Raw genomic sequence first — 27,608 nt, forward strand, 5'->3', positions numbered from 1 at the left:
TAGCCCATAAGCCAGTGCCCAGGTAACAGCAACAGTTAATGGTCCCCAACTCCCATCAGAGTCAGTTTCTAGGGCTGAGACTGAGGGGGGCGGAGTCTTTAATCCCCAGGGCCCTGGTTCAGATCCAGCCTAGGGCTGGCAGTAGCCAGTGCTGTTACCATTCATGCCATATGGTGGGTCTCAGTCCAGCTCCTTGCTGTCCCCATCCCAGAACCATCCATGCAATTGGCTCCGCTTGCTGGCAGCCTCAGCAGAGAGGCTGAGGGCTGGCTGGGCTCCGTGGGGACTGACTGAGCTCCCCACTCCCCTTGTCTGACTCGAGCGCAGGCTGATGCTCACTGGCCGAGCAAGGTGGCGGAGGTTTGAGTTGCTGCTGCTCAGACGCTGCGAGTTCTGCCCTCGGTGGGCTCCATCGCTGCCGTGCAGCACGCTCCGCCAGCACGAGATTAGACACGCCGACTGCTAACGAGACTCCGCAGCGCTCAGCATCTTCGTGAGCGTGTAGCCCCCGGACGCGCCTCTCAGCGTCACTTCTGTGAGAGAAGCCAACCCTGCAGCATTTCCAACTCCCCTGCTACCTGACGGCATAAGACCTCACTTGTCAGGCTGTCTGGAGTGGTTCATGACCATGAGTGCCAACCTCGGGGCAGATTGACAGACTGGGTAGACTCCCCAAACTGGCTGTATGCTCTATAGTTAGATTTCACCAACCCACTAACAAGTATGAACTCCCAAAGCACTGTAACGGCCTTACCCCGGAGTCACAGACAGTCCCCGTGGGCATTCCAGTCTGTCTTGCCACCCAGGCAAGCTGGACTTAGTGAGAGATGGTTGCTCTACACCAAAGGTCACAACGTAGTCAGGTTGCTTCCAGTCCAAGAGAGCAGCCGCTTATCCCAGGTCAACTGATACCTCAGATCTCACATTAAAGACAACACGTGTAGCTCATCCTATAGTAAACCATCTACGGATTTATTAACTAAGAAAAGACGAGAGTTGTCACAAAGTTAAAGCAGGTAACATAGACACACGAGTCTGTTGTTTCAAAAGGTGGCAGGTTGTAGTAATCCGTCAGTCCTGAATGTCTTTTAGGGCCAACCCAAGTTACCCCTGGGGCGCTCTGCTTCTGTTTCATAGCTCTGACCCTGTGAGAGTCCAAACAGCAAAAGCTGAAAAATTTTCTTGTCAGCTTCCAGAATTCACGCAGATGGGACGAGTCCTTTTGCACGTAGCCTCTTCGGGCAGGGGCAATTAAAGTCTTTGTATTGTGTTTAGTTTTGATAGGCCTTCTTGATGGGCCAGAGACGATCCCTCCTGCCTGGATTCACGGTGTCCGAGCAAACATTCTTTACAGTTACAAAGCAAAAACTTAAATATTACCTTCTAGCATGTGTTAAAGAAATGATTCGGGAGATTAATAATAATAAGTTGCCTGCAGCAACTTACAAGCATTTCACAAAGTCTTAACACATTGTTGTAAGTCCAATACCCATCTTCATCATACTAACATGGAGGGGAACCAGACTGCTTTCCAGCAATGAATTTGCCAGTGCTCAGCTGAGGCCTAAAGCCTTGACAAGAGCTGGTACCTGGTCTGCCAGCGTCACATCTCTCAGTGGCCAGATTGGAGTGGCGGGAACACTCTCGTACTAAGATTCTGATGCTTTCTGATGCTTTTGGAACTTTGTGAGATTTGTGCAACACGTAGAGCGGGACGCTCAGACACTCTGGGAGCAGAGTTAACTCTCGTGAACATCGCACCCGGGAGCCAGGAGACACAGCGCCAGGGCTGCCCCAGCCATAGGCCCGCAGGGCGTTACTGCACATAAGGCCTGGTCGCCGGGGTCTCTCTTTTGGGGACATCAGGTGACAGTCCTCAGGTGGACACTGATCATTTGCCTGTTAGCTGTCACCACACGCTTTCCATGGAATGTGCCTCGAACGAGGGAGTCTCGGAAGTGCAGGGTTGTGGCGCTGCCCTGAGCAAACAGATTGTGAGTGTTTGTGTATCCACTGGTGATTAGCAGCTGCACAGGGTCACCTGAATCCATGTTTAGTGCACTTGTCTCGCACCTCTGAACGCTGGCACTAAGTGCATTGGGAGAGCTCAGTGCTGGGGGAGTGTCAGGCTGGCATAGCGGGGGCGGCTGTGAATTGGAATTAAGGGGCATTGGCAGAGGGGGGCAAGGAAGAGACACACCTCTGGGGGTGTGGTGGGAAGGGGCTGTGGGAGGGATTGAAGGGCATTATCAGGGAGAGGGACCCCCAGGTCTGAAGTAGTGTGCGGGAGGGGGCTGCAAGGTGGGAATTCAGGGCATCAGCAGAGCTGTGTGCGTGGGAGCTCAAATCTAACATAGCAGGGGGGCTGCAGGGCAGAACTGAGGAGCATCAGCAGAGCTGGGGGGGCAGGTCTGGAATATCGGGGGTCTGTTGGTTAGGTCTGAGGGGCACCAGGAGAGCTCTGGGGGGACTGTGGGTCAGGACTGAGGGGCATTAGCAGACCTGTGTGTGGGGAGCTCAGGACTGGAAGAGCGGGGGAGGGTTGTGGGTCAGGACGGAGGGGCACTGACAGAGGAGCTCTGTGTTTGGGGAGCCCAGGACTGGAAGAGCAGGGCGGGGGGCTGTGGGTCAGGACTGAGGGGCACTGGCAGAGCTGTGGGGGGGGGTAGCTCAGGACTGGAAGAGCAGGGCGGGGGGCTGTGGGTCAGGACTGAGGGGCACTGGCAGAGCTGTGTGGGGGGTAGCTCAGGACTGGAAGAGCAGGGCGGGGGGCTGTGGGTCAGGACTGAGGGGCACTGGCAGAGCTGTGGGGGGGGGAGCTCAGGACTGGAAGAGTGGGGTGGGGGGCTGTGGGTCAGGACTGAGGGGCACTGGCAGAGCTGTGGGGGGGTAGCTCAGGACTGGAAGAGCAGGGCGGGGGGCTGTGGGTCAGGACTGAGGGGCACTGGCAGAGCTGTGGGGGGGGGTAGCTCAGGACTGGAAGAGCAGGGCGGGGGGCTGTGGGTCAGGACTGAGGGGCACTGGCAGAGCTGTGTGTGGGGGGAGCTCAGGACTGGAAGAGTGGGGGGGGCGGGGCTGTGGGTCAGGACTGAGGGGCACTGGCAGAGCTGTGGGGGGGGGAGCTCAGGACTGGAAGAGCAGGGCGGGGGGCTGTGGGTCAGGACTGAGGGGCACTGGCAGAGCTGTGTGTGGGGGGAGCTCAGGACTGGAAGAGTGGGGGGGGCGGGGCTGTGGGTCAGGACTGAGGGGCACTGGCAGAGCTGTGGGGGGGGGAGCTCAGGACTGGAAGAGCAGGGCGGGGGGCTGTGGGTCAGGACTGAGGGGCACTGGCAGAGCTGTGGGGGGGTAGCTCAGCACTGGAAGAGCAGGGCGGGGGGCTGTGGGTCAGGACTGAGGGGCACTGGCAGAGCTGTGGGGGGGGGAGCTCAGGACTGGAAGAGTGGGGTGGGGGGCTGTGGGTCAGGACTGAGGGGCACTGGCAGAGCTGTATGTGGGGGGACCCCAGGACTGGAAGAGCGGGGGGGCGGGGCTGTGGGTCAGGACTGAGGGGCACCAGGAGAGCTGTGTGGGTATAAATTCGCTGACCCGTCTCATTCCTGCTACCAAAATGAAGTGTTGTTACTGATCCCGGAGCCAGAACAGCGCTGGGCCGACCTGTGCAGGTGGGATCGGTGCAGGTCTGGGGATGTCAGTGGAGCTCTGCCCATCTACACAGTGGTATCTGGCCCTGGGTGTCTGCCCGTTTGGCAGTGCACCTGCCCCAGACCTGCCTCCTCGTGGGGCTCCCCAGCCCCCATGTGCTGGTTGGATACGGACAGTTATCGGCTCCATGTCCAGAGGCTACTGGCTCCCTCCTGGCCTGCACTTCCCTCCCCAGTGCCCGTCAGTCGCCATTGCTAAAGGGATTACACTGCTGTGCTAAGGCGTCCTGGCCAGCCCTCGATGACGGGCTGAGTCCACCTGCCCTGTGTGCGGTGACCATTAGAAACCCTCCCCCAGCACTGCGTGTTTCCCAAACCCAGCCATGTGATGAGTTCTGCCACCTGCTGCCTCCTGCTGCTTGGCATCTCTGCACAGGGGCCTGTTGGGCAGCATGCCAGAGACACACGGTCACCAGGTTCTGCTCCCCTCAACCCTGGCCCACGGCGCCACTGCTGAGTTAGCACCTAGCTCCTGGGATGCTTGAGTCTGGGTCGAAGCCTCTGCCAGGCTGAGATGCTGGATGAGCTGTGCTGTAGGGCAGGGCAGGTCTGGGCAGATCTCCCTGCCCAGCCACGTGTGCCCTGGACATCCTGACACTGAGAAGCCTGTTGGCGTTCAGTGAGCGGGAACGGTCTGGGCTGGCAGGGCGGGGGAGAAGCTGGCACTGCGTGTGGAGGCCTCGTTCCCTGCCTAGCAGACAAGCTGTCTGCAGTGTCGCCAAATCTCAGTTTCACGATACGTGTGTTTTCCTTAAAGCCCCAGCTCCCGGAGTCAGGTGATGATGTGAAAATTTCATCTTTCATTTAAAGACGTCAGTTTCTTGCCTTTCTGATGACAGAGGAAAAAACTGAAAATGGCCGTAAAAGGCAAATAAACAGACATGCCCCTCCAAGCACACACTGACTGTTGTAAATCAATCTCATAATTTGGGGGGGCCGCTAGTGGAGACTCTCCCTTAGCTCCTACCAGTGGCGGGAGCTGTGACACACAAGTGAACAGTTCTGAGTCCATCCAGCAGAGGGCAGCGCTGCACAGTCCTTCTAGTTCCGTTTGCTATGGCCTAAGTGTTCAGAAGAGACCACTGATTTTTGGGGCCCAGGAACGCAGGACCTTCTGCACCAAACACAAGCATCTAACCGGGAGCGCGGGGGAGCGTCTGCAGGCGGGCGTTAGCAGCAGGCTGGCACGTGCCCTCGGGGGCCAATAGCGGGCGACATGCCCACACGCACTAAGTCCGGTCACTGCGGAGCATCAGGCTGCTCTCGGCAGTGGCAGAAGTAGCTGCGTGAGCCGTGGCAGGAAGGTCCCCCAGAGCCACTTGCCCCAGGGCAGCACGGAGGGAAACTGACCCACTTGCTGCTGCTTTTGTGTTCCAGGGCCAGGCAGCATGGCCGACATGGAGCTGGACGGGGGCCGAGCCACCCTGGAGGAGGATGGCAGCAAACCCGGTAAGGGCATGGCCTGCGGGTGGGAATTTACACCTTCCTTGTGCCAGCACAGAGCTCCCACACACCCAGCCAGGGACGCTGCCCTGCTCAATGGCCAATCAAGGGTGGGGGGTGACGCCCGGGGCGTGGACATTTCCAGCTCCAGTTCACTCTGTTTCCTTAAGCGAATTCGAGGGATGGTGGAAGGTGCCAGGGTGGCAGCCCCAGAGCCTCAGACACAGCCGAGCGAGCTCCCCTCCCAGAGCACCCAGCTGAGAGCAGAGCGCAGCGGGCACATGGCACGTGCCACAGCCAGCGAGGGGAAGACGGATGCACAAAGAAAGGGGCGGAGTTTGGGATTCATTTGATTGTATTACAGTCGACATCACAACCACAGCTCGCCTGTCAGTGCACACACACACACAGATGTGAACACATGCACAGAGCTCACTCCCAGTGCGTGGACACACGCACACGTGCACACACACGCACACACACAGATGTGAACACACATGCACAGAGCTCACCTCCAGTGCGTGGACACACACACACAGATGTGAACACACATGCACAGAGCTCACCCCCAGTGCGTGGACACACACACACAGATCTGAAAACACATGCACAGCGCTCACCCCCAATGTGTGGACACACGTGCGCGCGCACACACAGAGATCTGAACACACATGCACAGAGCTCACCCCCAGTGTGTGGATACATACACACACACACACAGATCTGAACACACATGCACAGAGCTCACCCCCAGTGTGTGGACACACACACACACACACACACACACAGCTCATCTCCAAGTGCACACAAACACAGGGCTAAAATTATACATGTGCAAACACCTGTCTGTAGCCCCCACCCCGAGTCTCCCCGAGGGGTTTCACATGAGGTCACGGCATTTCGTTGGTGACTCCTTATAACATGCCACCCACTGCTGCGTCTCTTTGGCTGCTGTAGCGGGGCAGAGGAGCTGACGGTCTCCGTATCAGCCCGTGAGCAGAGGCAGCGAGACAGCATCTCAGAGCTGGAGCCGCACGGCTGGCTGCATGCCGCGCTGCGAGGGAGGGGTGTGTACAGTCTGGGGGACTGGCAGGAGAGCAGTGTGACTTCAGCCCATTGGCTCAGCACAGCCTCGTGTGCATTTCATCTGACAGCTTGTGTCTGCCCTTTAATCCATCAGCTCTCGTGCTGCTCTGGGAAGGGGGCAAAGCTCTTGTCATCCCAGGTGAGGAAGTGGTGGCTATGTAGTGAGAGAACTGGGAGTAGAACGGAGGAGTCCTGCTGCTTTTTTCCTGCCTTATCACCACAGACCTGCGCATTTCTACTTCTCCATGGGTTTGGTGTGATCCCATCAAATCACAGCGTGTGAGCCACCCCTGCTGCCTGTGCCGTAGAGGCAACACCCTTTGCCACTGACCCGATACAGAGAGAGAGGGAAGCCCACGGAGAAAGGGACGTGGTGGGAGGGAAGGTCTGTCAGTTTCTGCATACAGTCGGAAATGTTCAAATCCCAAGCTAGCAGGAGCCCTAGAAATAAGTAAAGAAAACTCGGTCTGCAAGGGAAAAGCAATCAGGGAGCTACAGGATTTCCTGCTCCATGTGCTGGCCCAACGTGGCTTGTATGAAAACCTTGTCATGCTAATGCAGAGCTGCAGGCTGCCTGCTAGAGATATCACGTACCCACATCTCACTGAGACGCCTTTAGCCTCTTCGATTTACTTTCCTAAGATACCAGTTGTGTGGCTCCTCGCCTGCTTCTGCAGGTGCATGCACACACACGCACAGACATGGACAGAACTGCAGATACATGCTGCTCTCTGGTTTGCACTGCTCAGGTTATTAGGAAAACCTGCCCAAGGAGCTGGAAATGTGGAAGCACCTAGACAGAGGCAGCCCTAAAAGCTCCCCTGCTCTGGGGGTGGAGGCCATGGCATGAGCTTCTCCCTGCAGGACAGGTGGGGATGAAAGCCACGGGGCTGAAAGGCTTGTCCTGCTGGGGTATGTGGGTACTGACCAGATGCTGCCACCCCTGCAGATCTGGAGACAGCGGAGCCGCCGTCCTGTCCTGAGACTGCAGGCGCCCGGGCAAAGGACCATTGCGATTCCCTACTGGACTCCATCGACGCTCAGCTCAGCCAGCTGCTGGTGCGTGGGAGGGGCTGGGGGAAGCCCCGAGGAAGGGGCCATTGCTGTGGGTCAGAGGAGGCGTCTGAAATGTGGCAGGAAATTGGTCTCGGGATTCAGCTTATGCACCAACCACCCAGGCAGCTGGCTGGTCTGGGCTGGCACCTGGCCAAGGACCTGGCCACCCAGCTTATGGGGAGTGGTGCCTGCCCAGGGATCCGGCCACCTGGCTGGCATGAGGTGGTGCCTGCCTGGGACCCGGCCGCTCAGCTGGTGTGAGGTGGTGCCTGCCTGGGACCCGGCCGCTCAGCTGGTGTGAGGTGGTGCCTGCCAGGGGATCTCATAGACTCATAGACTCATAGACTCATAGACTTTAAGGTCAGAAGGGACCATTGTGATCATCTAGTCTGACCCCCTGCATGCTGCAGGCCATAAAACCGTCCCTACCCCTTCCCTGGACTCTGCTGTTGAAGTCCCCAATCCTGTTTTAGGTGACTTCAATCGGCAGAGACCCTCCTGCTAGAGATCCCTGCCCCATGCTGCGGAGGAAGGCGAAAAACCTCCAGAGGCTCGGCCAATCTGCCCTGGAGGAAAATTCCTTCCCGACCCCAAAAATGGCGATCAGTCAGACCCCGAGCATATAGGCAAGAGTCACCAGCCTGACCCCTGTCAGCCATTATACGATTTACCTACCATTGTTTGGTTTTCCTTGACTACTATGTTTTACCATTAAACCATTCCCTCCATAAATTTATCTAACTTAATCTTAAAACCAGACAGGTCCGTCGCCCCCACCGTTTCCCTCGGAAGGCCGTTCCAATATTTCACCCCTCTGACGGTCAAAAACCTTCGTCTAATTTCAAGCCTGAACTTCCCCACGGCCAGTTTATATCCATTCGTTCTCGTATCCACATTAGTACTAAGCTGGAATAATTCTTCTCCCTCCCTTGTATTAATCCCTCTAATATATTTAAAGATAGCAATCATATCCCCCCTCAGCCTTCGCTTTGTCAGACTAAACAACCCAAGCTCCTCTAGTCTCTTTTCATACGACAGGTTTTCCATTCCTCTGATCATCCTAGTGGCCCTTCTCTGCACCCGTTCCAGTTTGAGTTCATCTTTTTTAAACATGGGAGACCAGAACTGCACACAGTACTCCAAGTGAGGTCTCACCAGCGCCTTGTACAACGGGAGCAGGACCTCCTTATCCCTACTAGATATACCTCGCCTAATGCATCCCAAGACAGCATTGGCTTTTTTCACCGCCACGTCGCATTGTCGACTCATAGTCATCCTGCGGTCTACGAGGACCCCTAGGTCCTTCTCCTCTTCCGTTACTTCTAACCAATGCGTCCCCATCTTGTAACTAAAATTGTTATTAGTCATCCCCAAATGCATTACCTTACACTTTTTACTATTAAATTTCATCCTATTTCTGATACTCCAATTCACAAGCTCATTCAAGTCTCCCTGCAGGATATCCCTATCCTCCTCCGAATTTACAACGCCTCCCACCTTCGTATCATCCGCAAACTTTATCAGCCCACTCCTGCAATCGGTCCCGAGGTCAGTTATAAATAGATTAAATAAAATGGGTCCCAAAACCGAACCTTGAGGCACTCCACTAGTAACCTCCCTCCAACCCGACAGTTCACCCTTTAATACGACCCGCTGCATTCTCCCCATTAACCAATTCCTTATCCACCTCTGGATTTTCATATCGATCCCCATGTTTTTCAGTTTAACCAATAATTCCTCATGGGGTACAGTATCAAACGCTTTACTGAAATCCAGGTATATTAGGTCCACCGCATTTCCCTTATCTAATAAGTCCGTTACTTTCTCAAAGAAGGAGATCAGATTCGTTTGGCACGATCTGCCCTTCGTAAAACCATGTTGTAATTTATCGCAATTGCCACTAACCTCCAGGTCCTCAACTAGTTTCTCTTTCAGAATTTTCTCTAACACCTTGCACACTACAGATGTTAGACTAACAGGCCTATAGTTACCCGGATCACTTTTTTTCCCTTTCTTGAAAATAGGAACCACATTAGCTATTCTCCAGTCTAACGGGACCACCCCCGAGTTTACAGATTCATTAAATATTATCGCTAACGGGCCTGCTATTTCCCACGCCAATTCCTTCAATATTCTCGGATGAAGATCGTCCGGTCCTCCCGACTTAGCCCCATTAAGGCAATCAAGTTTTGTTTCTACCTCGAATACGGTAATCCCCCATCCCGAATGCCTCTCTGTAGTGGTGCTAGTATCCCTAATACCTTCATTGGCCTCATTAAACACCGATGCAAAATATTCATTGAGATATTGCGCCATGCCTAGATTGTCTTTAATCTCCTCTCCGGCAATAGTCTTCAGCGGTCCCACTTCTTCTTTCTTTGCTTTCTTCCTATTTATGTGGCTGTAAAACCTCTTACTATTGCTTTTAATTCCCCTCGCTAGGTCCAACTCTACACGGCCTTTGGCCTTTCTCACTCTATCTCTACATTCTCGGACTTCACTAAGGTAAGTTTCTTTACTAATCCCTCCCCTCTTCCACTCTTTGTACGCTTTCTGTTTTTTCCTAATCACCCCTTTGAGTCGGTCGCTCATCCAGCTCGGTCTAAATCTCCTGCTTTGTAATCTTTTTCCCTTTTTTGGAATGCAGGCCTCCGACAGCTCATGCATCTTTAACTTGAAGTAATCCCAGGCTTCTTCTGCCTTTAGATCCCTTAATACGTTTGCCCAATCCACTTCCCTTACCAGTCCCCTTAATTTGTTAAAATTGGCCTTTTTAAAATTATAAACCCTAGTCTTTGACTTAATTCTGTTACTCCTCCCATGTATTTTAAACCGAATTAGCTCATGATCACTGGAGCCCAAATTGTCCCCCACTAGCACTTCCTCAACGAGGTCCTCACTGCTTACCAGAATCAAATCTAAAGTGGCCTCCCCCCTCGTCGGTTCAGCTACCACTTGATGAAGGAATTGATCAGCAAGCACATCTAGGAACATCTGAGCCCTATTATTACTACTAGCGTTTGTGCCCCAATCTATATCCGGGAAGTTAAAGTCCCCCATAATTACACAGTTTCGATTAGTAATTACTTCTCTAAACACATTAAATAGTTCCTTATCCATATCCTGGGTCGATCCCGGCGGTCTATAGCACACTCCAAGCACTATCCCCGGAGAGGCTCTAGTAGTCCTATTACCCAGTGTGAGTATTGCCCAGACGGACTCTGTGTTATCTAATCCATCCACTATTATTTCTTTACAGCTTATTTCACTGTTGACATACAATGCCACCCCCCCACCTTTACCTTTGTTCCGGTCTTTCCTAAACAGCGTATACCCCTCCATACCTGTGTTCCAGTCGTGACCGTCATTCCACCACGTTTCTGTTATTCCTACGATATCCGGTTTCAGCTCTTGGACCAAGAGCTCCAATTCCTCCATTTTATTACCTAGGCTTCTCGCATTGGTGTATAAACACCCTAATGTATGTCGTTTAGCCTGTCTCCCATTAGTAGCACTATATGTTGCGGGCCTCCTTGCGCCCGTCCCCCCTGTCCTTCCTATGTCCAATCTCGTCTCCCCGGCTATGTCTCCTCTCATTTTACTCACCTTTTCCATACTGGAATCTGGCGTGGAGATTAACTGTGCATCTCCCAACCTTCTCCCCAAACTTCCTAGTTAAAGCTCTTTTGATAAGATGAGCCAGCCTCCCTCCCAGAAGTCTATTTCCTTCCCTACTCAGGTGAAGCCCATCCCGCGAGAACAGGTGTCTGTCCCCAAAAGCCTCCCAGTGGCCATACATCCCAAAGCCCTCCTTATAGCACCACTCCCTTAGCCAAGTATTTATTCTCACAATCCTATCAGCCCTTTGCTGCCCTTCCCTCGGAACGGGCAGAATCCCACTAAAGATAATCTGAGCCTCTATCTCCTTGAGCGTCTTCCCCAGCCTGGCATAATCTCCCTTGATTCTCTCTAACGAGAACCTAGCCGTGTCATTCGTTCCTACATGAAGGATTATCAAGGGGTTCTTACCTGCTCCTTTTAGGATCCTTTTCAACCGCAGGTCCACATCGCGTATCTTTGCGCCCGGGAGACAGCACACCCTTCTGTTCTCCGGGTCCGCCCTGATCACAGGCCTGTCCAATCTCCTCAGTAATGAGTCTCCAATTACATACACCTGCCTTCGCCTGGCAACAGTGCCATCTAGTAATCTAGTCTCTAATCCCTCTAGTCCTGACCTGAGCCTGTTCCTATCTTCCCTAATGCTCCCCCTTATGCCTTCCTGAATCCTCCCGGGGCCCAGAATTGGTGCTGTCTCCATCAACTCCTCCCCTCTCTCTCTCGGACTAGCCGCTCTTCTCTTCTTCCTCACTCTCCCACCTTCAGCCGCCACCTGCTGCCCCTCCACCTCGCTATCCAAACACTCGAACCTATTCCTGAGTTCTATTCCCCCCTCACTGGCCCTTCTTTTCCTTGGCCTGCTTCTGACAGTCACATGGTTCCACCTCCCATGCTCTCCCCCTTCCATTCCCCTATCACCCTCCTCTGCCTCTACCTGCGCCGCAGGGCGTTCTCCTTCAGCCCCTCCTTGCCTGTCCTCCATCAGCTGCTCAAACCCCCGCCTAAACTCCACCAGGGTATCTACCTGCATCTCTAGCCCCTTAATCTTTTCCTCCAGTAACACTATCAGGCGACACTTCATACACACATACCTGTGTTCCGGCTCCCCTGCTAGGACCATATACATACCACAGCTTCCACATGCAGCCATCTGCATTCTGTCTGCTGCTGCTGCTTGGCTCATGCCTGCTGGGCTCCCTGCCCACGGCGCCTGTGGACTCAGAGCACACACCACACCGTGCCCTCCTGCCTCCCCCCTTACCTCCTCCAATGAGAACTCCCTCTCAAACTCCCCTGTTAGCCGCCCTGTTTGCTGCCTCCGGTGCCGCTGCTCGCAGCTGTGCCGCTGCCTGGCTGGGCGGCCGCTTTTATGGGCCCCCTAATCAGCCAAGCCCCGCCCCCTGCTCAGGCCTCGGCGTCCGTCCCAGCACCCAGCCCCTGCCGGCCCCTACAAACCAAAACAAACAAACACACAAGAACACCCAGGAACACCCAGGACAGATGCAAATACAGGTACCTTCTCCTCCAATGAGAACTCCCTCTCAAACTCCCCTGTTAGCCGCCCTGTTTGCTGCCTCCGGTGCCGCTGCTCGGATCTGATGGCCAGCGCCTCTGTCTGGACAGACATCTCCCATCATGAGCCCCAGGTGCAGTCTCTGTCGTGTGGTGGATCTGTTTGGGTTTGTTTCCCGCTGTTCAGGATGCTGCGTAAGCAGGCGAGGGGCGCGTGGAGCCTGCAGCTGCTCCATTATCTGTTTCTTTCCCTTCTGCAGTGGCAGGGCCGTGGTGCAGGAGTCGCGGGTGGTCGCACGAATGGAGACACCTCCTTGGAATGCTCCCCCAAGGCCCCCCGGGCAGCAGGTGAGTGAGCAACGGGCCCACCCCGTAAAGCGAGGAGAGGGGTCACGAGGCCAGAAAGCAGCAGAGCACTTGGGACAACAGATGTAAAAACGGGATGGGAGTGCAGGCCAAAGCGTCAGACTCGGGGCACTGGACAGGGCGAGCGAATGATGGGACGAGCTTGGTCCTGGTGTGGTTTGTGGAGGGGCAAATCCCCCAGTGAGGGGAAGCTGGCTAGAGAGCAGCTGTTGATGGGGAAGCCCAGAGGCTCTGTTCAGAGACAGCTCAGAAATACAGGTGCTTCCCCAAACCCCTCCCTCTTGGAGCTGCAGAGTTGGGCTGTGCCCATCTCAGGACGGGCTTTCTGGTAAGATTCCTGCTTTGTCGCCCAAACAGCCTGTCGCACTGTATCTTGCTACTTCCAGGTCCCTCTGGAGTCAGGCACTTCAAGGATTTGCTGCAAAGTGAAAAGGAATTGGCGTGGGGAAGGGTTTTCAGTCTCAGCAAAGGGTCAGGCTTTCGTTCGGAGCTCTGGGCTCATTTTACCAGAAGCAGTTCTGCCTTCCCCACCGGCCAGGCCCCGTGTGCGGAGTCATAATCCTCCTGCAAGGCGTGTGGACTCTGCCATGCTCTGATACACAGAGTGGGAGTTTTGCTGCAAGCCTCTGATAAACAAAGCAACTGAGGCTTCTAGTGAATTAAATCTGAAATCGAATGAAGCTCTCAGCAGTGCAGCCCCCCCGCAGTTTAATCCGTTTTCTAATTCCGTTTCTTTTAACCTGCCCCCTAATCTTGGATTCTGAGCACGCTGCAAGATTTTGAACTGAAAACACATAACTGCATCATCAACTTTGTTGGGGGAGGGAGGTCCTGGCAGCCAAGGAGGGGGCTCTGGGATCAGGGAAGGTATCGGTTGGGGATTTTGTGGTTATTGCATCAGACAGCTGGTTTTGCTAAAACAATCAGCAGTGAACTAGTTAATGAAGTGATCATTTAAATGGGCATTAACTTCAGAGGTAGTACCCCATCCACATGACGAAGGAGGGCAGTTCACACCTCCTGGTGCTCTTGTGGCAGGCTCTCGGCAGACTCAGGCAGGCTCAGTTGCACCTGTCACACTTGGTTCATGTTTGGAAGGTTTTCTTGGCAATCAGAACTTCTTTTTTAAATGAAAGCTTCACTGCTGGAGCCCAGTTCTGCAGCAGGGCAGGGCCCTGCCAAACAGCTGTGGGCTTGTATGGGAAATAAAGTCTCAATAATATTGGGCCAAATAATTCTCTGATCCACGTTTTGATAGGTCCCATTTGCTCCCTGCCTGATGTCACAGTCCTCTGCTTGTGACATCACAGCGATTGCCAGAGCAGCCAGTCTCTGCTCAGCCCCACTCCAGGAGGGCAGCGGGGTGCGTCTGCAGGGGAGGGGGCGCTGGGCTGCTCGGAGAAGGAGGAGCAAGGATTTGTGTTGCAGTTCACGCTCTGCAGGTCTGTGTTGCTGCCGTCACTCAGATCAAGGGCTCGGCTAAGGGGCACAGGTCCCATGCAGAGCTGGGTGAACTGTTGTAACCGCATTGAAGCCAACAGACGTTCGAATTTGGCCCACTAACAGCCTGGTGCGTGGCAGGGATGCCGCTTGGCCCCATCAGCCCTTTGTTGTTTCAGGAGGCGAGGGGAGGGAAGTGGCAGCTGGGAAGAGAGGTGGGCGGGGGCGCTGGAGCAATGTGTTTGGGATGGAGCGCGTGAGTGGGACAGACAGAGCCAGGGCGAGGAGCTGGTGGGGGAGCTGAGAGGAGTGATCGCTGAGCAGGGGGTCACTGCTGGCAGTGGGGTGGCCGCGCGATGCCATGTGATGGGGGGAGGCAGCAGAACCATCTGAGGCTTTGACCTTTAACAAGTGTCATAGTGGAAGTAAGGGGTTAACTGAGGGCGGGTCTTTGAAGCGAATAACCAATCGCAGGAGCAGCTTGTGGAGAAAGGTGCAACAGAATTGGTTGGAATACAAGCTTCAGAGGAATAAAACTCCTGCTTTGCTATTCCTAGGCCGTGATTGGCCAAAATACACCTTTGTGACATGCTGACGGGACGGGAGGCTCGGGGTGCAATGGGTCCTGTGCAGGCTACGAAATCTGAGCAGTTATAGGGGCCCAGTGGCAAAGCCCTGGGTCTTGATCTGCCCCCCATAGCGAGCCCTTCCCTAGGGGGACAGACCCTGTTGGGGGGGGGGAGGAGCTTGTGTTACCAGATAGTGACCCCTAGAGGTGACTGAGTGATGTTGTCGGTCCCAGGAGGGAGACTCCACTATTCCAAGGAGGTCTCCAAGATGGCAGCCATGCTGCTGGGATGCAGGCAGTGGTGGCAGTGGGGATTTGGGCTGACATGCTGGCACTCAAAACTGGAGGTAACCAAAGCCAGAAGCTGCTTTCCCACATGCCGGCCTATGGTGCCCATCTTTCCCAGCCCCGTCCCTTAATACCTATCCCACGTGTGCAAGAAACACTCCTCAAAGGAGCAGGGAAACCATGGGTGGCCAACAGCAAGGGGTTCTGCTTGGAAGGTGTAGTCTGGCTCCCAGACACTGCAGTGATGGGCTCTCACGAGTGGGCGACCGCAACGCTTCTAGAAAGGAACAAGAAAAAGTGTGGGTGTGGGGGAGGGGTTGTATGGTTTGCCACCCGCCAGAACAGAATCTACACCAAGTAAGCTTTAAAATGGCAAATAGGAGCATATGACTAGCCAGATAGGATCAGAGCAAAGGTCCATCTTGACCAGCATTCTGTCTGCGGGTGCCCAGCGCCAGATGCTTCAGAGGAAAGTGTGAGAATCCTGCAGGGAGCAGGTGCAGTCCCATAAATGCCTGCACAGAGAAGGCAGGTGATGGAGGCAGCATGGCCCAATGGGTAGGACGTGGCAGGAGACTCCGGAGACCTGGGTTCTGTTCCTGTCTCTGGCTTCCTGTGTGTCCTCGAGCAATCTACTGCTTCTCTGGCCCTCAGTGTCCCCATCTGTACAATGGGGCTCATGGTACTGACCCTCCTGGGTAAAGCAGGGAGAGATCTGCAGATGAACAGAGCAGACTGTCCTGCCTTCTCACTGTAGTGAGCTTGAACGCCTCTGCAGGGGAAGAGACCGGCTTGTTGTTGTTATAATGATATTTACAAATCAGTTCCTCCTTCATTTCGCTTTCAGGACCAAGTTCAGAGTTGGGTGGATTTTCCCCCCTGCAAGATCGGACATTGCTAGCAGCTCCTCGGCAGAATAGAGCGGGCAAGGCAGGAACTCAACTGCCCCGTATGGAGTGCTAGCTCCGAGCCTCCCGGCTGGATGGCCTCTGCTCCATTTCCCGTTGAGCTGTGCAGGCCTGGGAAAGTGAGTGCTCGTTGGCAGTAATGCTGGCTTGGGGAGGGACTCACAGCTCTTTGTTTACTTCCCTCCCCTGTGCAGAGATGGAAGGATGCTGTGCAAACCAGGACGGCACCCCCTGGGACGAAACCGGCCCCTCTCGGAAGGAGGAGTACGGCTGGAGGCTGATGCATCTCCTTGGCTCTGAGCAAGCCCCAGAGAACCTGGGGGACCAGAGCGACTCGAATTCCATCTGCACGGAGGACTTTGCTGCCACATTTCGGGAAGGCATGGTCGACCCCCTGGGGAATTCCGATGGGGAAGGGGATGTGCCAGCTGGGGGTTTCCCAGCCGGAGACTCTGATGAGGAAGGGCGCGTCATGGGAATCAAAGCCAGGCCCGCTGGTCTCTGCCCCACCGTGGAGGCGTGTGGGGCCGCTGCAGAGGGCTTCATGCTCAATACAGCGAAGAGGCCGCACATCCTGCAGCGGTTTGAGGAGGGGCTAGAAGGGGACTCAGCCCTGGCTTTGTCCAGCAGCGTGGAAGGGCCCCAGTCCCTGAGCTCCAGGACCAGGAGAGAGAGCCTGGAGTCTCTGGGGGGCAGGATATCCAGGCTGAGTCAGACCAACACCACGGACACCCCAAGCAGCACGGACACGGGGAAAGCCAGCGCCACGGGAAGCCAGGCTCCCAGACTAGCTCCACCTGAACGGGTGGAGATCTCGGTGGAAAGCGTTCCTTGGCCCCTGGAGAGCTCTTCCAGACGGGGCCAGGACTCCCGGGAGATCTCCCGACCTTTCAGCAGCCCGTTGCTCGTGGAGGAGCTGGGTCCCAGCCAGCCACTCAGAGCTCTGGGTGCCGGTGCCGGCACAAGAGCCTGGACCAGAGAGTCCCAGCCTGTGAGGACTGCTCCGAGTCCGTCCGGGAGGAGACAGACTGAGTATGGGCACGTCTGGTCCGACAGCCCCTCTCACTCCGCACCCACAGCAGTCCATGGCAGCCCTTCACTGGCCTCCAAAGGGGAGAAGAGCCCCCGGCTAATAGCATCCCCCTGCCCCGACCAAGGGCTGCCCCAGGAGACGCTGGGAGATCAGGGCTCAGCTTTGCAAGGGTTTGGTGCCACAACACAGCTGGCTAGTAGCCCTGAAAGCGCCCAGACACCCGCAGCTGGGGTTAGCGATGGCTGCGTGGTGACACAGGGCGGGATTGGTCCGGGAGATCCTGAGAGGGAGGCTCCAGAGCTGCTGCAACAAGGATCGGTGATTCCCCGGGGACCGTCTGGAAGGGGCGTCACTCATGCTGCGGCTAGCGGAGGCAGGGAGGGAATCCGGCGGAGCTGGGAGCTGCAGGCTGGGCCAGTGGAGAGGGGAGCTCGCGGCCTGACACTGTGTAAGTCTGGAGCACGGGGCTAGTCGGCTGGCTTGTCCCTCTGCCCCTGTCACCATGGAACTGAGCATGTGGGGAGAAAACGCTCATCGCTGAGCTAGGCAGGAGGGCGTCAGCATGGACGGGAAGCTCGGGATCAGTACCTGGGAGAGCAGTGACAGTATGGGGGGCGGGAACGCCGCTGTGACAGCACAGTGGGGGCTGCGTTGGTCATTGCGGTGAGATGATGGAGGCTCTTGTGGACTCTTCCTGGCTCGTTAGGGCTCTGACAAACTCCCCGGGGAGTGTCGCATTCTCATTGATCACTGGCATCCTTGCAAACTCAGCAAACCCCTGGGGAGCTGGCCAGTCTGTCTAAGGGGATGGGCAGGTCCCAGTCACGTCCCCACCCCTTGGGGCACTAGCAGGGAAAGGTGCTGGGGCCGGGATACCTGCATGCGTTTCTGCGATGCTGCGAATGAAACAGACACAGCCAGTTGTTCCTATCCCCCACCTTCCCCCAGTGCCCAGAGCAGCGCTGGCTGGTTGGCTGTCCTTGCTCTGGCACAGGGGGAGCGGGTGGGAAGAGAAGGCCGTGGCACAGCAGGGACGGGACTGGCAGAGTGGGAGTGGTGGAAGGCAGGGAGAACCCTGGGGCTGGGTTACTGTGGCTCTGTGTGCCGTGACCCAGCCCTGCCGGGCTATGCCAGAGGACACTGCTGCATCTGGCCAGCTCTTCGCCTGGTGCAAAGGGAAGGGCATGTCCTGGTCCCGTCCCTGTCCCCACCAAGGGGGCTGGTAGCAGGGGACTGGCCTGTGCTCAGGACAGTGCAGGGAAAGTGACTGTGACTGGCCCCTGCACTGCAGGGCGACGGGGACCCCCTGCTCCTCTCCGAGTGGGGCTTGGTGGTGTAACACTGGGGCAGGGCCTGAAGCTCTGAGCAGGGCCGACCCAGCCGCAGGAGTGGTTGGGGGCTGGGCAGGGCCCCATGGATTCCAGGAGCGGGGAGGAAGGGTCAGTTCCCTGGGGCTGGAAGCTGAAGGATTCTGGGGTGGGTAGGCAGCTGGAAGGGGGTGACAGATGGGGCCCCTGTCTGTGGGTGCTGGGGGGAGGTGTTCCCAGCAGGAGAGGAGGGAGCTGGGCACCGTGAGGGGAAGGACTGCGGCTGCTAGAGCCGCCCCTGCTTTCCTGTTTACCCCCAACCCGACTCCCATGGACTCTCCCTGCTCAGTGCTGAGGGGAGAGTTCCGCCTGGCCCCCGATTTGCCTGGCCACTCAGCCTGGTGCCTCATGGGATCATAGAATCTCAGGGTTGGAAGGAACCTCAAGAGGTCATCTAGTCCAACCCCCTGCTCAAAGCAGGACCAACCCCAACTAAATCATCCCAGCCAGGGCTTTGTCAAGCCTGACCTTAAAAACCTCTAAGGAAGGAGATTCCACCACCTCCCTAGGTAACCCATTCCAGTGCTTCACCACCCTCCTAGTGAAAAAGTTTTTCCTAATATCCAACCTAAACCTTCCGCATTGCAACTTGAGACCATTACTCCTTGTTCTGTCATCTGCCACCACTGAGAACAGTCTAGATCCATCCTCTTTGGAACCCCCCTTCAGGTAGTTGAAAGCAGCTATCAAATCCCCCCTCATTCTTTTCTTCTGCGGACTAATCCCAGTTCCCTCAGCCTCTCCTCATAAGTCATGTGCTCCAGCCCCCTAATCATTTTTGTTGCCCTCCACTGGACTCGCTCCAATTTTTCCACATCCTTCTTGTGTGGGGCCCAAAACTGGACACAGTACTCCAGATGAGGCCTCACCAATGTCGAATAGAGGGGAATGATCACATCCCTCGATCTGCTGGCAATGCCCCTACTTATACAGCCCAAAATGCTGTTAGCCTTCTTGGCCACAAGGGCACACTGTTGATTCATATCCAGCTTCTCGTCCACTGGGTCCTTTTCTGCAGAACTGCTGCCTAACCATTTGGTCCCTAGTCTGTAGCAGTGCATGGGATTCTTCTGTCCTAAGTGCAGAACTCGACACTTGTCCTTGTTGAACCTCATCAGGTTTCTTTTGGCCCAATCCTCTAATTTGTCTAGGTCCCTCTGTATCCTATCCCTACCCTCCAGCGTATCTACCACTCCTCCCAGTTTGGTGTCATCTGCAAACTTGCTGAGAGTGCAATCCACACCATCCTCCAGATCATTAATGAAGATATTGAACAAAACCGGCCCCAGGACCGACCCTTGGGGCACTCCGCTTGAAACCGGCTGCCAACTAGACATGGAGCCATTGATCACTACCCCTTGAGCCCGACGCTCTAGCCAGCTTTCTATCCACTTTATAGTCCATTCATCCAGCACATACGTCTTTAACTTGCCGGCAAGAATACAGTGGGAGACCGTATCAAAAGCTTTACTAAAATCAAGGAATAACACGTCCACTGCTTTCCCCTCATCCACAGACCCAGTTATCTCCTCGTAGAAGGCAATCAGGTTAGTCAGGTGTGACTTGCCCTTGGTGAATCCATGCTGACTGTTCCTGATCACTTTTCTTCCTCATGCTGAGCTCCTGGCCCCGGATGGTACTGGGGGTCCAGTGGGTCTGTGCTACCAGCAGCTCTGTTCCCCCCCCTCGCCCAACCCAGGATGCAGGAGTGCATGTGCCTTCCAGGAGCCCCTGGCTACTGGCTCCTGTTCTCATCCTCTCTGTAGGTCCTGACCCAGAGCCGGGCGTCTCCGAGAGTCGTGGGATGCAGAGCAGCCTGAGCGCAGCTTGGGACGAGGTCTATCTGGGGCCCTGCAAGTACAAGCACGTGGCTGGTAAGAGGAGCTGCCAACTGGCTGCTGCTTCATGGGGAAAGTGCTGGGTCCTGCCCCCAATCCTGGGATCTGTGCCCTCCGATCGATCTGCCCCTCTCCTGGAAAATGGGTGATCCTGTCCCGGCCTCGCCTGCTGGTCCCCACCTTGGGAGATGCCGGCGCTCCTTGTCACTGCAGGGAGGGTGGAACAAATGCAGGATCTGGGGGAGGACAGAGCCTCTGGGTTTGCGTTGTGCCTGGGGCTGGTAGAACAGGGGAGTCACCCCGGTCACAGGTTCAGTTTGGTAAGAGGAAGGCAGGGAAACCCCCCTCACTCTGCGGTCAGCTGGGTTTGGCGCCTCTCCCATCCCCCATTCATCCTCTTTCAGGCGTCCCCGTCACCAGTTTCGACACCGTCACCATCGACAGTGACCTGGACTCGGTGAGGACGGAGACAGTCCAGGTTCACCTCCGCAAGGCCATCGGCCGCCGGAGAGGTACGGCCCCGGCCGGGGCTCAGCCAGACGGCCATTCCCCAGGGAGCTCGTCGGTGTCTCCTCCGGACCAGCCTCTCTCTGCCCCCGGCCCTGCTCTCGCTGTCGCAGGGCGATGGAGCTGCTTTGGGGGGTGGGGATGGACCTGCCCCTTGCAGCTATGTGGGCCCCGCTCCCTCTTGTTCCCGTCCCACCCACAGGTGACTGTTTGTGCCTGCTCTGCTCTCTCTGCGGCACGCACCCAGACCCCCCAGCACAGTCACACCTTGCTGCTGGGATCCCTCAACCCTGCTGCGTTAGCCACATACTGTGAGGAGCGATTGCCTTAGCGAGGTGGCTCAGAGTCCAAGTCCAGGCTGGCTCCCTGCTCCCCACAGCTCCTCCTACTGGCTCTGGGCTGCACTTGCTTTCCCAGGAGCTAGTCTACTATTGCTGTGGAGACACAATGTTTCTCTTCTCCAAACAGCTCCGGGCCGCAGCACCAAGGGGCCCCGCTGCCCACGGAGAGACTCGTCGGGGTAAGTGCTGATGAGAGTCCACCAGCTCGGCCCCTGGCACCATGCCAAGCAGTGATGGTCCTGTGGGGACACACGCCCAGGGCTCCCACTGCCTGTGGCACTGCAACCTGCCACAGTGCCAGGGCAAATCCTGCAGACAAGAACACAGGAACAGCCGCACTGCTCAGACCAGTGATCCAGCTAGCCCAGCGTCCTGGCTCTGACAGTGGCCAATGCCATATGCTTCTGGCAGTCAGAGGTTCAGGGACATAGGGTTGCATCCCTACCCCTACTGGCTAATAGCCATTGATGGACCTAGCCCCCAGGAACATAGCTAGTTCTTTTTTGAACCCAGTTATAGTCTTGGCCTTCACAACATCCTCTGGCAAGGAGTTCCACAGGTTGACTGTGTGTTGTGTGAAGAAACACTTCCTTTTGTTTGTTTTAAACCTGATGCCTGTTAATTTCATTGGGTGACCCCTGGTTCTTGTGTTATGAGAAGGAGTAAATAACACTTCCTTATTCACTTTCTCCACACCAGTCATGATTTTATAGATCTCTATCATATCCCCCCTTAGTCGTCTCTTTTCTAAGATGAACAGTCCCAGTCTTTTTCATCTCTCCTCATATAGAAGCTGGTTCACCCCCCTTAATCATTTGTGTTGCCCTTCTCTGAACCTTTTCCAATTCTAATATAACTTTTCTGTGGTGGGGCGACCGGAACTCCACACAGTCATGGTGAGGGCATCCCATGGATTTATATAGAGGCAATATGATATTTTCTGTTGTATTTTCTATCCCTTTCCTAATGATTCCCAATATTCTGTTCGCTTTTTTGACGGCCGCTGCACATTGAATGGGTGTTTTCAGAGAACTATCCACAGTGACTCCAAGATCTCTCTGACTGGTAACAGCTAATTTAGACTCCATCATTTTATCTGTATAGTTGGGATGATGTTTTCCAGTGTGCATTACAATCAATATTGAATTTCACCTGCCATTTTGTTGCCCAGTCACTCAGTTTTGTGAGATCCCTTGTAGCTCTTCGCAGTCTGCTTTGGACTTAACTATCTTGAGTAGTTTTGTATTGTCTGCAAATTTTGCCAGCTCACTGTTCACCCCTTTTCCATATCATTTATCCTGCACGTCTCTGCTCATCCTGACCTCCCGCAGGGGCAGTGAGACTGCATCGGAGCAGGATGATGTGATTAGCGCAGGGGGTTGGGAAACCAGGATTCTGTCTGAGGCTCCGCTGCACCCTGCAGTTAGTCTCTTGCATTTTGGGGTTGTTGTTTTTTTAAAAGCCACAACCTGATCTGAGCCGGCCGGGAGCCACCAGCTGAGAGGTGAATTCTGAAATGGTCAGGAGCTGCTGACCCAAGCCTGGATGGGACCCCAGCTCGTGCAGTGTCATTCCACTGGCTCATGCAGAGTGGGCTCCCCCAGCTTTCAGTCCTAGACACAGTCCCCTCCAGTCCTGCGTCAGCATCTCGGCCATTTTGACAGTCCCCCGGCAGGCGGCAGTTCTCCCGGGGGGACGCTCTCCCTTGCATTGATCCTTGGGTGAGGCACAGGGCACTGGCACCTCCACTTGCCCTTGGAGCACAGAGCCTGCCAACGCCAGGCCCTTGGAGGCTGGGCATGAAGAAGGGGTGGCCTATCTGCACTGCAATGGAAAACCTGTCGTATGAAAAGAGACTAGAGGAGCTTGGGTTGTTTAGTCTGACAAAGCGAAGGCTGAGGGGGGATATGATTGCTATGTTTAAATATATCAGAGGGATTAATACAAGGGAGGGAGAAGAATTATTTCAGCTTAGTACTAATGTGGATACGAGAACGAATGGATATAAACTGGCCGTGGGGAAGTTCAGGCTTGAAATTAGACGAAGGTTTTTGACCGTCAGAGGGGTGAAATATTGGAACGGCCTTCCGAGGGAAACGGTGGGGGCGACGGACCTGTCTGGTTTTAAGATTAAGTTAGATAAATTTATGGAGGGAATGGTTTAATGGTAAAACATAGTAGTCAAGGAAAACCAAACAATGGTAGGTAAATAGTATAATGGCTGACAGGGGTCAGGCTGGTGACTCTTGCCTATATGCTCGGGGTCTGACTGATCGCCATTTTTGGGGTCGGGAAGGAATTTTCCTCCAGGGCAGATTGGCCGAGCCTCTGGAGGTTTTTCGCCTTCCTCCGCAGCATGGGGCAGGGATCTCTAGCAGGAGGGTCTCTGCCGATTGAAGTCACCTAAAACAGGATTGGGGACTTCAACAGCAGAGTCCAGGGAAGGGGTAGGGACGGTTTTATGGCCTGCAGCATGCAGGGGGTCAGACTAGATGATCATAATGGTCCCTTCTGACCTTAAAGTAAAGTCTATGAGTCATTCGCTACTGCTGCTCTTACAGGTGCCTGGGCTCCAGCAGTGCAGTCACTGACGAAGAGGAGGAGGAGGAGGAAGAGGTCCTGTGGTCTCGTGGCAGCGCCGACTGGAGGAGCAGCAGCCCTGCGAGGTGGAACTCAATGCCAAGCAGGGCAGAGGCCAGCTGGGAGGGTACCAGGAAGGAAGCCTGCCTGGAGCACCAGGTGCTGTCCTGTGGCAGAGGGCGATTCTCCCAGGGGGGTTGGGATGGTGGGTGCACTGCAAATAGGGCTGCAAGGTGGGGACTGGGGCAGGTAGCAGAGCTGCCTGAAATTGACACGAGTAAGTGCAGAGAATCGTTACAAGGCAGCTCTTGCACGAGACCCTCGCAACGCATGGAGCTACGCACTATTCTGGAAATCCAGGCAAGCGCAGCGACCCCACCAGTGACGTAGGAAATCCCAGAAGCACAGTATAGCAATCCCGTCTCCTGTACCATGGCAGTAGCAGTGTTGTCCAGCAGTAAGAGCAGGGTGCCGGGGGTCTGGTGACTGCCTTCTAGTCCCACTCCTGATACTTCCTCCCTGCATGGCCTTGGGCGAGTTACTTAACCCCGCTGACCTTTAGTTTACAATGAGGATAACATAGACTCATAGACTTTAAGGTCAGAAGGGACCATTATGATCATCTGGTCTGACCCCCTGCATGCCGCAGGCCACAAAACCGTCCCTACCCCTTCCCTTGACTCTGCTGTTGAAGTCCCCAATCCTGTGTTTTAGTGACTTCAATTGGCAGAGACCCTCCTGCTAGTGATCCCTGCCCCATGCTGTGGAGGAAGGCGAAAAACCTCCAGGGCCTCAGCCAATCTACCCTGGAGGAAAATTCCTTCCCGACCCCAAATATGGCGATCAGTAAGACCCCGAGCATGTAGGCAAGAGTCTCCAGCCTGACTCCTGTTAGCCATTATACTATTTACCTACCATTGTTTGGTCTTCCTTGGCTAATATGTTTTACCATTAAACCATTCCCTCCATAAACTTATCTAACTTAATCTTAAAACCAGACAGGTCCGTCACCCCCACCGTTTCCCTCGGAAGGCCGTTCCAATATTTCACCCCTCTGACGGTCAGAAACCTTCGTCTAATTTCAAGCCTGAACTTCCCCACGGCCAGTTTATATCCATTCGTTCTCGTGTCCACATTAGTACTAAGCTGGAATAATTCCTCTCCCTCCCATGCTGCCTACCCTTTTATAACACTGGAGCCTTTGGGGTTATATCAGAGCTAAGTATTATTCCACCCAAAGTAACTGCATGGGAAGAACGCGGTCAAGGCTGCAGAATTCAGTGCTCCAAAGATGGGAAATGCTGGCGCTAGAGCTGGTCCATGTGTGTATCCCACATGGGGGTGTTTGCACGCCGTGGGCCCGAGGCCGGAAGATCTAACAAGCCATGTCCGAGAGTAGTTCTCGTGGCCCCGGCCCAGGGCACAAGAGGCAGAGCGAGCCGACGTCTCTCCAGTTCCTTCTCACTGCCGCTTGGCCCGAGTCGGAATGCCTGTGTCCACAGATGTCTCCAGCTTTTATTCTTAATACTCAGTAAATCAATTTGTAAATAGTTTGTGGTTTTTATGTTAGAGTTTTTAGGATAGTTACCGTAGGTAGTTTCCCCCCCGCACCGGAGACCTCGTCCTTGCAGCCTGGGACTATGCCCAGGGTTCCAGCTTCGTCTCCTGCCCTCGATCCTTCTCTGTGAGTGACGAGCATCAGCGCAGGCTCTGCTGGTTGGGTGAGACAAATTCGGCAAAGTGCAGCATCTGTCACTCTTTTCCGCTGCAAACATGCCAAGCTCATGGGCTTAGATTAAAGAAACACTGTATGAGGCCCCACTCTGATCCAGGCCAGGGAGACCCCCCTGTACATTGGCCCCATTGGGTGAGCAGAGCCCCTCTGAGCACGAGCTTAGGAACAGAGTCTACAGCTGTTTCCCAGGCTTCCCATGACTCTCTCGTGATAAGATCCCCCCAAATCTGCCCATAAAAGAAGGGATCCCTTCGCGAGCCTGCCCAGGCTGGACAAGCCTTCACATGCAAATCCCATGGGTCCAGGACCGGGACATACCCCCAGGATCTGTCGGTACCTTCGGTGGCTCCAGCTGTGAATCACAAGGACTGAAACCTGCCGGCTCCATCCAGAAGTGTTGGGTCTGCTTCTTCCTCCGTGCCGTCCCATCCTCCGAGGACCCTGCCCGGCTACAGCTTCCTGGGACATGTCGGAACCATTGGCCTGGTTGTCTGGACACTTACATTACACCAGAGGATATTTTCTTCCCTTATCCCCAGTCTCCTCTCCTCACGGGCCCAGTCCTTCTGAGAGACATGGCTATCCCAGAGGACAAAACTGCGCCGGTGTCACTGGAGCCATCCCCTCTCCAGCTGCCGGGCAGGCTCATGCACCCTCTGGTACCAGCCACTCCACCGCTGGAGGGAGAGCAGTTCTCAGACTCAGAGAAATCGGATGCTCTGGCTGGTCAGTCATCTCCTCACGGAGATCTGAGCCCCATCCTCCCTGATGTGATTTCCCCAGGGACCACTGGTACCAGATGCCGTGGGGTCCCCCCACCTGTTCGATCCCGCCTTTTGGCCATATTGGGGCCCCTGGAGCCCCTATGGGAGATGCCCTGGATCCGTCCATGAATCCTACCACACCTCTCTTACTCGGCACTCCCCAGATCCGACAGAGTACGAGGAGGAGGACAGAGACCCAGATTTGCAAGTACCGACAGGCTCATCTCTGGCTGAAGCCATCACTTCATCCTCACCCTCTCCGCCGGACGACCATAGGCAGTACCAGGAGCTGCTTCGGAGGAGGTCCAGGACTTCCCGCACCAGTTCCTGGCTATTCTGCAGCCTACAGGTCTGAGCAAGGTGGCGCATCTGGTTAACGAGGCCATCAGGGAGCTGGCCAGAGTGGTGTGGCATAACCCTGCCTCCTGCGCCCCCACGCCTAAAAATGCCGAGAGAGGCTGTTTCGTCTCTGCCAAAGGGGCGGCATTTCTTTTCTCCCACCCAGCACCCAGCTCACTGGTGCTACAGGCAGCTGTGAAAAGAGCAAAATTGCATCATCCCAAACCCACCCCTGCTGATAAGGCCGTGACGAGGTCGGACCTGTTGGGAAGAAAGGTCCTTTCCCTGCAATTCTGTATCGCTAACGATCGGGGCTTGTTAGCGAAAAGGAGTTTACCAATCACTCCAGTTTTAAGGACAAGCTTCCCCCTGATGACAGAGCCCAGGTCCAGCCTCCCTTAGAAGAGGGCAGTTAGTGGCTAAGACTCCCTTCATGCTGTGGTGGACGCAGTGGAGGCTGCATGAGGAGTGTGTCTTGGCTCTGCCCTGGTAGCAAGCGTGTGACCAAAGAACAGTCCCTCAGAGGGTAAACGCGACCGTGGGAAGACTGGGCTCCTTGCAGCAAGAGCTTTCCTCCCCGTGGACAGATGGCGCTAATGAGCAATCTGACTGCGGTCAGGATGGGCCACGTGACCCCGTTCGCCAGGCTTCATCTCGGCTGCCTACAAGCCGGGCTCCTGTCTGGCTACTCCCCAGGCAGGGAGTGCATCGACACCAGGGCCATTGCCTCTCTTACCGGGCACTCGAACCCGGATTGAGCTAGGGTTGGCGTCCCCTTCGTCACTCTGCCCCCAGGGCCGCCATCGTAACCGACACATCTCTTATGGGTTGGGGAGCTCACTTGAACAGCCACTATAAACAGGGTCCCTGGACCCACATCGATCTACTGCAGCTGCGGGCAGTCCGCCTGGCAAGCGGGATCTTCTCCTGCTCATTCGATCTCTTCATGTCCATGTGATGTCACAATATCACCACAGTCTTTTACATAGACAGGGTGGAGCAAGATCTCTCCCCTTTGCCTAGAAGCAGTCAGGCTTTGGAACGAGTGCATCAGAAACCGCATCACTATCCAAGCCATGTACCTTCTGGGTGCCCAAAACTCTTTAGCAGACAACCTG

At 55.3% G+C, this 27,608-nt stretch overlaps 1 protein-coding gene across 1 annotated transcript in view; it reads left to right on the forward strand.

Moving 5' to 3' along the window:
• The first annotated feature begins 5,089 nt into the window (after nt 1–5,089).
• The window catches only part of LOC128824796 (uncharacterized), a 63,401-nt gene continuing 40,882 nt past the window's right edge, over nt 5,090–27,608 (forward strand). Inside the window, exons 1-8 of the mRNA XM_054006707.1 lie at nt 5,090–5,150; nt 7,180–7,289; nt 12,677–12,764; nt 16,181–17,467; nt 20,153–20,260; nt 20,629–20,736; nt 21,200–21,251; nt 23,634–23,811. Coding sequence (XP_053862682.1) covers nt 5,090–5,150; nt 7,180–7,289; nt 12,677–12,764; nt 16,181–17,467; nt 20,153–20,260; nt 20,629–20,736; nt 21,200–21,251; nt 23,634–23,811 — 1,992 coding nt within the window. The remainder of the gene's footprint in view (nt 5,151–7,179; nt 7,290–12,676; nt 12,765–16,180; nt 17,468–20,152; nt 20,261–20,628; nt 20,737–21,199; nt 21,252–23,633; nt 23,812–27,608) is intronic.

The sequence above is a fragment of the Malaclemys terrapin genome, chromosome 16, assembly GCF_027887155.1.
Source record: "Malaclemys terrapin pileata isolate rMalTer1 chromosome 16, rMalTer1.hap1, whole genome shotgun sequence".
Lineage (NCBI taxonomy): Eukaryota > Metazoa > Chordata > Testudines > Emydidae > Malaclemys > Malaclemys terrapin.